The 8,666-nt window shown below is 34.9% G+C and overlaps 2 protein-coding genes across 2 annotated transcripts; one reads left to right on the forward strand and one right to left on the reverse strand.

Moving 5' to 3' along the window:
- The first annotated feature begins 258 nt into the window (after positions 1-258).
- On the forward strand, positions 259-2,501 carry LOC142543509 (uncharacterized). The gene is made up of 3 exons (XM_075650818.1): positions 259-600; positions 1,142-1,215; positions 2,034-2,501. Exons 1-3 carry the CDS (start codon positions 370-372, stop codon positions 2,110-2,112), a joined length of 384 nt encoding a protein of 127 aa, XP_075506933.1. The 5' UTR covers positions 259-369; the 3' UTR covers positions 2,113-2,501.
- A 330-nt stretch (positions 2,502-2,831) lies between these two features.
- On the reverse strand, positions 2,832-6,958 carry LOC142543510 (phosphate transporter PHO1 homolog 3-like). The gene is made up of 13 exons (XM_075650820.1): positions 6,149-6,958; positions 5,615-5,981; positions 5,465-5,513; positions 5,284-5,355; positions 5,073-5,202; positions 4,857-4,977; positions 4,474-4,732; positions 4,284-4,388; positions 4,150-4,194; positions 3,916-4,065; positions 3,540-3,818; positions 3,295-3,431; positions 2,832-3,113 (listed from the first exon to the last, which is right to left on the reverse strand). Exons 1-13 carry the CDS (start codon positions 6,741-6,743, stop codon positions 3,014-3,016), a joined length of 2,409 nt encoding a protein of 802 aa, XP_075506935.1. The 5' UTR covers positions 6,744-6,958; the 3' UTR covers positions 2,832-3,013.
- Positions 6,959-8,666: the final 1,708 nt, after the last annotated feature.

Raw genomic sequence — 8,666 nt, forward strand, 5'->3', positions numbered from 1 at the left:
ATAGACATTAGTTTGAAGTTTGAGCTCAAATAATAGCGGAAAAATCCTCTCATGCATTAAAAAAAATGTTTGAATGGGGAAAAAAGTTTATCTTCATAATTTTAAAAGAACGAATGACGCTATTATTTTTCTTTAATTGACACATTTTATATCATTTCCAAAATAGAAAATAAAGTTTCCAATTTCTTTCTACATTGAAAATCTAAATAAGTAATCAAAGAAAATTATATTTTACTAATTCATCTATTATTTGCATAATTACGTTCTTCAATACGCCGCCGTTCTACTCGTGCTTCGCTTCGCTTAAATTTCTCAAAACTCTACAGCCCCATAGCAGCGGCGCGTAGCCTTCACTTGCGTGTAAATCCAATGGCCTTGCTAAAAACTGATGGATTTAAAGCGGGGTATGCTCTAGTAAGTATCCGCCGGTGGGTGCACACAGTGGCTAGACCACCGCCATTGGGAACCGCCATCACCCATTTGATCAGCCCCACGGTGCCAAAAAGCACAGACGACAATGTCAAGAGGGGAGTTGAAGAGTTACCTAATTTACCTTTCTTTGCTGGGTCTATCGAGCTCATGGCCGTCCCCAAAAAGAAGGTCAATTTATTGATTATTTTTACTTACAGATTTAACGATCGAGTACTTTCGAATTGTTAACCTCAATTGATAGTTAGCCAAGTTCATTTCTCGTGTATGATCTGTCTCTACATTAGGGTTTAGGGTTTATTAGAGAAAATCGTTTATGATATTCACTATGGTAAATCCATCACTACAAGACCATTGTTGTGTAATCTAACTGGAGGATTTTTTATTTTTTTTGGGAGAATAAGAGAAAACCATTTCGAGCAACAAGAATGTTAACAAAACTTTCAAACACAATTTCGAAGTCATTTGGCCTTCTCTGTCTTTGTTATTCCACTGTAGACTTTTCTTTGCTTTTTTTATCAGTGTAGTTACGAATATGTGATAAATTTGAGACCTTCTATTCATCAATCTTGTGCGTTACCGAACTTTTTCTTGTGCTAATGCGACTAAAATACTAAATCTTGAAGGGTTTGAGTTATTTTTCTAAATAAAGATCACTTTTCTGTGATCATTTTGGATTATTTGTTTAATATTAATGAAAAGCATCTTGCAGGTTTCTCGACATAAGAAAGGCATAAGAAATGGACCGAAGGCTTTGAAACCTGTTCCAGTTATAGTTCGTTGCAAGTAAGTTGTTTCATCTTTGTTGAAACTGTTGGTTGTAAGAACTCGAGCTCATGGGAGATGGCACAATCAATTACTCTATGTTTAATACGCCCCCTCACGTAAGATGGAGTGTGTAAGTGGAAGTTGGTTGGATATTACAAAGTACATCAAGACCAACTTAATGAAATATGTCTTTCAATCGCTGATCTTGAAATTTTGACCTCCCAGCTGCGATATCATGCTGAATCTGCTTTTCTCTAAAGCTCGAGCTTATGGGAGTTGGTACAATCAATTGTTTTATATTTAATATTAAACAGTTACCCAAAAAGAAACTTGAGAAATCAATGGTATGAGAAATCTAAAAATAATTCCCTCAAACTACAAATGCCTGATTTCCGTGACTCATAAACTCCGTTCAAGTACATCAGTAAGAGTGCACCTTTCAATGAGGTGTTGATTAAGTTCTTCCAAGTTTATATTGGTGGGATATCATCCTCCAAACATACATGTCTATTATTACAATTTCATTTCATTACTTATTAGAAGGAAGAAGATAAAATGATGAACCTCTGGCAGATCCTTGTAGATAGATTCGGATAAAAGCTAAGTTCAATTTCTAATCTGGAAGTTTGAGAAATTGTTTGGCTAATGCAGCTATGCTTCAAGCTTTCCCATTATCTTCGCATCTCTCATTTCTAATTCCATGATTTGAGAAGGAGATTCTCGCTCTAGACCTGGATTCAGTTTCCATTAAGAGGCCACTAATTAACTTTTACCTTGTTATCGATCGTCACAGTATTTTCACTAAGTTCTTTGTGAAATTTTTATATCTTTGGCAGGGTTTGTGGTCGGGTCAAGCTACCGCACTTCTTTTGTTGCAGCGGGATGAAGCCAAGTCCTGGTGACCAATGTGACTGAGCCTGTTTTCTTGTCCTGTCATTTTTTTTTTACCTGATCAGAGTGATATCCAGCATGCGGGCTTTAGTAATGCAGGAAACTATATGGAGCAGTTTCTCGATTGAGTTGTAACTCTTTGGGACCTTGTGGTGGCTAAGTTCCACTCTATTTTTGCTTAGAGTTAAGTTTCGAAGGAATTTATTCAAGTATACATTTGATTATCAACTTACTAAGGTCTAATAACTACGTGTTATTGTGATTGGATATTTTTTGTTCAATTGCTCCGATATGGAGTTCGGGCTCATGGAGGACAAGCTGTGCAGTTGCTCTAATCTAAGAACAAATTCTCAAATTTCTTGTAATTATTTTATGAAGATTAAGGATATGTCATCCAATTTTTGAACTTTTAATCACTGTATTTATTTACATAATTTTTACATTTCTTCTCGTCTAAACACCTTAACAAGAACTTCGGTGTAGTTTGAAGAACCAGATTGTATATATATATTTAACTTGAGTTTTTCTTGAGGATGTTAGAATTCTGAAATAACTGAGAATATTTCATTGTAATCAGTTGGTAATAAATTATATTATCGGTGGGATTGGTTTTATTCACCTTGGATGAACATGACTTCTATTTACTTCTATTTTTTTAGATTGGTTTGCCAAAATTAGTGTGTATAACACAAAGTGGAATAACATTTGCAGTAGATGAATCAATCGCATTTATGCACAAGAAATTACATAGCCTCATACTTCAATAAAAGATTAAAACAATAAACTTCCGGATCCATGTTCGGATTGGAAAGGTAGACCGTCGTTCTATTCCTTTAACAGTTGGGTCGTTCTTGGTATAGCTCATTACATCCAAGCAGCAAAATGTAAACTTGTTATTACAGTCGTTCCTACTGCAGTTCGATCGCTATACGTCTTTATCATCGTCTTCGTCGTAATTGAAAGGTAATGGAACTGATTTGAATGCACGAAATTTTCCAACGTTGTTAAGATGTTCATTCTCCAACCTGCAAATCCAAGAAAATATGACATGCAAACACATCAGATGTCTATAATGGTCTTAAGGGGAAGGTCGATTTCGAACCAGACTGAAAACAAACGGTTAATAGAACCGATCTCTAGTCCATAAACTACAAACAAAGCGAGACTCCAATCATTGATGGATACAAAAGTTGCAACAAAACCTACCTGAAAAAGTTCCATATGCCGCGACGAATGATCTCTAAAATCGCCACAAACGCAATCATCATCTGTGTATGCAAGGAAAAGATTTTGAATTTCAGCACAGTTTGCATCCAAGCCAATCTCAACAACACATTCAACACCTGCAATAAGAGAAAAAAACGCATGTTAACTTGAAGACATTCAATTTTTTAACCAAATATGGAATCCAGAGAAGGACACAGTAAAGATCAGTTAATCTTGAATCTTACCACTGCTACATAGTATACACTTTTGTGTGGAACAAGTAGCTTGTCTCTCAAGAACCGATTCTTAGAGTTTCGTTGGAAAAGTCCCCAGTCAAAAACGATGTCCCAATACGTGCTAACAATCGTTGCACCAATCGAAGTAATCCAGGCTATAATCTTCCAACTGTTTGCATGACTGAGGGTGTATGCTGTTCTGGTAGAGACCGCAACAATGATTGAGAAATATTTCAACCCGTTGTAGCCTTGCATGATGTCTCCCTCATCGTATAGGCGACGTAGACACTAAGAAATCAAGAAACTCATGTTAGTTTTATATACGGCATGTATAGCATATAATCTGAGGGTTGATTCTATAATCATATATGGTTGAATTATACACCTGAAGGAATCGCCACCAAAACGGTAGAGCGGCTATAATGTACGAGAACGTGTTGAAAACATGGCTATCGCTGCAACTGTTTAGCCTGTGTTTGTAGTCTCCCCATCCGTAGTAACAAATATAAAACTCCAAACTTCTCAGTGCTTGAATCTGTATGAACATTTTACATGCTTATTTCGAGGACTATAAACCAAGAGAAGAAAACAAACATGCATCAAATAGAGTTTTAAATACCTGACTGCTAAGCTGGTCTGCTAATAAGAAGTCCGGTAGTGTAACCTGCACACAATTTTAACCGAAATAGGATTAATTTAATATTAGTTTTGACTTTCAAGAATATATTAGCAAGAATATGATACCTCGCTTACCTTATACAGAGGAGCAAATAGACAATGAAACAAGGAGACGAGCAGGAAGAAACGACTTGAACGGTATATAATGTTAAAAGGGCATAGCATAATGGCCATTAAAAGCTGCAAGAAAAAGGGCGACATCAGATTGAGCAAAAAAGGTTGAACAAGTAAGACTCTTGTCGATTTGGATGCGGGGTTTTTTTACCCCTACGAGCACGAGAGGAAGAAGCTCGGTTATCGCTTTATATTCTTTTGTGACCGGATCCATTTCCATGTCCAAATTAGCAAGCACACAAGCGAGAGCTAGCACACTTATACAGAAACCGACTAGTAAAATCTCTTTGTATCCTAGTTCGGTTCCTTGCTTGAATCCGAATATGAACGGATAATTGACTCGGTACAGCCTCCAGAAGTATATGCATGCAGCATACAACACCATGTGGAGTACAATGAAGCCAAACAAACTGCAAAGAACTTTTTTACTTTAGATTAAACCGATGGAAAGTTGCAAGGAAAGTGTATACTTAATTCTTTAGCTTGGTGCAGATTTTGAAATCAAGAAATGGATAGGAGGATTCAAGGGTTCACCTGTAAAGAGGAAACATGGTTTCCATGTAGAGAACCTTGCCTTCTTTGTCGAGGATTTTACGTGCGCGAATGATTAATATTAAGGCTATTATAAGAGCAAGTGTGCATCCTACAAGAAATCCTGCAATTTTATGGAACAAAAGGAATGTAAGTGTTAATCCAAAATCCCCACAAAATTTTGATTTCCAAAAGTATTAAGTTCATTCAACAACGTACCCATTGAGAATGTCACTCTATGCTTTTCTCTTTTCGCCCTTGGTCTTAGAATATTCATCCCTTTGCTGCGATTCGAGTTCGAGAAATGCTTGATGAAAATAACTTCAACTCGTTCCATCAATTTGCTGACCTAAAGTTTTCAAAGATTTTTTCACTTCTGATATTTTTAGAGAATCGATGACTGTAATGAAAAAAGATGAATGAAGCTTACCTCATCTGAGCTTCCGAGGTAGGAATTGTCGACCATTTTCATATACGATTTGGATGCATGTCTTGAAGCAATCTAACATAAAACAAGCTCAGATTCATCAGTATTTATGTTCGATGACTCCTTTAGTTGCCATGCATAAAACTTAAAAAGAATTAAATTCTTGACAGATATATATACATACCTTATCGTATTTCTTCATGATCTTTGAAAAAGCCAGAATATTGAGAAAACTGTTACATATATGAAGTGGATAAGTTAATAAGTCATTTGAAAATCAATAGTACTAACTAACGGTAAACTAAATTTGGAATATATATTGCATCTAATCTACCTGTAGTTTTTTAGAAGCCTTAGCTTGTTGTAGAATTCGACGAAAGCCTTCTTAAGCTGTGCCTCTGCTTTCTTCAAATTATACTTACTAAACTTCAAGTCAGTCTGATTGGGAATGTTGAGAATTCCTTTAATAGTCGAACGAGGGGTTCCTTGTGGGGTGTTGAACTTTACATATCGCAGTATCTCTAAAGGTGCTGGCCTGTTGCTCCGAGCACCATTTTGTTCATCTTCTTGAATTACCTCTGAGTTTGTCGTTATCGTTTTCATCTCCTTGTCTTCTTTATAGTACTCTCTATGACTCGATTCATCGGAGAGCCCTCCGTTTCTTGAACTTTCTTCATCTATCATATCCATTGGAACCCTTTCTGCATAAAAAAAATGCAAGCATTCTTAAATGTGTTAAGTACTACTAATCTATAAGTCACCACTTGACTCGTACACTGAGACAACAAGTGATTCATAACACGGGAACGATAAATTGAAAGAAAATCATCAAAATCTAGCTCTTGTTTCATGAAGAATCTGAACTTACTGCTAGCTCTAACTGCAGATGGAGCTGTAGCAAACAATTCAGCTCGGGAAGCTGCAACATCCGAAGCGAGCTTCTTAGTCTCCTCCACGCTATTCGTCCATCCTTCCGGATGCTCCACCTTAACTCGGAAAGCAACCAAAGCCTCCATTTGCTTATTCAAAGCCCCGGCCTCATCCACCACTTCCTTCACTTTGTCTTTATAAAACTTCAACACCTTATTGAATTCCTCATCCAACCTCTTGAAATACACCAACTCGTATTCTCCTCCTTCATCATGAACATTGAGAAACGTCGTCTCCGCAGATTCATCGGACCCATCTCGTTCCACGGTGTTTACCAGAATGACCTGGTTTTCGATATCCGAGGGACTGTGGTTTCGAGGGGAGTGATGCAGATGCACCATATGTGTTAGGCCACTGAAGGCTCGATAGAGGGTGGCGTTCCGTTTCAAGCCGTGCGGCCTGTGCGGGGCGGGGCGGTTCTTTTGCTTGAAGAGAATGATCTCTTTCAGTAAAGATTTCAAGAACCCGTAGTTCATGTATGCTTCTTGCCATTCCGGTACCATCTGCGATGCTAATTCTTTACAGAACTTCATCTTCTCGTCGGAATAATGGCTAATATCTTCGTCCGATCGATACTATATTATCAAGAAAAGAAATTTGTAGGAAATTAGAGGTATAGTGTAACAATCTTGTACTTATATCACCAAAAGATTGACCAACTATTACGCGAAGAATAGATTTTTCAAATTTGCAGAAAACATTCTTAAACAGTGACAAATGAGTTGAATCCTGATCGTGTGGTCACAGTGGGTGTATATAACATCTGAAGCAGTCTCCTGGTTTGACCACCTTCGATTATAAAGAAGACCAACAGAATATCACAATTATTTTATTTTCTTTTATTATATTAGCATAATGAAATGTGTTTAATTTCTTTCAATCGAAATTGTGTCATCAAATATTATTTGATCCGAAAGATTTTATATTACAATATCATATATTAATATTATATATATTTAATATTTTACCAATTTGCAGTCCAAACAAAAAACATATCATTAATAGTAAAAAAAAATTATATATATTTACTTCCTCTAAAATCATATATTAGTATTACAACTATTTGTACTTAAATATAATATAGTAATTTTATATTTTCAAGTTTTTATACCAAATTTTCATTCGAAAAAAACGTATCATTAATATCAAAATTTGTTATACATATCTGATTACTAAAAAATCATATATTAGTTTTAAATCTAAGGCAAAAACTTGTGTTACACGGTCTCACGTGTCGTATTTTGTGATACGGATCTCTTATTTGGGTCATCCATTAAAAAATATCATTGTTTATATATGCTAAAAGTATTACTTTTTATTGTGAATATCGATAGGGTTGATCCGTCTCACAGATAATGATTCGTGAGGTCGTCTCATAAGAAATCTGCCCCAAATCTAAAACATTTAATTTCGAAAAATCGTATATTTGTTTATAGTAAATTTTATCCAAAAAAACTCGTGTCGGTACAAGAAATTCAAAAATATTTTTTTGATTAGTCAAAATTTGAAAAAAAAATAATAATAATGGGTCCGAAAAAAAATGCACACACGTCTAATAATGATTGATTTGCTAAGAGTTGTATGACAATTCAAAAGTTTCCATTTATTTCAAAATCTGGTAAATAGTACTATTTTAGTTGTTTTTTGACTGTCCTTTGGTTCTTTGTACGGGTTTCCCAGTCCTTTCAACGTGACATGTTCACACCTTTCAACGTACGCGATTTAACACGATCGTGGACAGGTCACCCTTCCTTTTATTTTAAAAATATTTTTTTCTGTATTGAAATATACGAGAGATGCTATCTCGTAGAAGATAAAAATTTACGTGAGACGGTCTTACGGATCGTATTTTGTGAGATATATTTCTTATTTGGTCATCCATGAAAAAATATTACTTTTTATGCTAAGAGTGTTATTTTTTATTTTGAATATCGGTATGATTGACCCGTCTCACAGATAAAGATTCGTGAGATCGTCTCACAAGAGATCTGCTCTATTTAGAAATATATATATATATAAATTATTTAGATCTGGAACATCATATTATTATTCAAAATTTTTTCGTTCTTCTTCTTAATTTTTGTTTTTGTTCCTTTTAAAATTTGTTTTGCTCTCTCAATATCTATTTTCTGACTTATTTTTGTTGTTGGTTCATTTTTAATTATTCTCATAATATTTATATATTAAAATATGATTTTATATGTCAAAAGCTACTTTTTGTAGCTTTAATTTCTGTCCTTTGTCATTTCATCAATCTTTATATTGCTACTTTCAAAGAAGTTGGTGAGCCCGAAAATCATACATGGCGGCTACTAATCTAAATATTAATTTACCTTGAAACTTTCTATATTAAACATTAAGTAGGTCTTTTGTGTTTTATTTATAAGATGTGTCAATTTTATCGATATTTATAATAAAAGTAATATTATTAATATAAAAAATAATATTTTTTCATG

This window comes from Primulina tabacum, chromosome 4 (genome assembly GCF_025594145.1).
Source record: "Primulina tabacum isolate GXHZ01 chromosome 4, ASM2559414v2, whole genome shotgun sequence".
Taxonomy (NCBI): domain Eukaryota; kingdom Viridiplantae; phylum Streptophyta; class Magnoliopsida; order Lamiales; family Gesneriaceae; genus Primulina; species Primulina tabacum.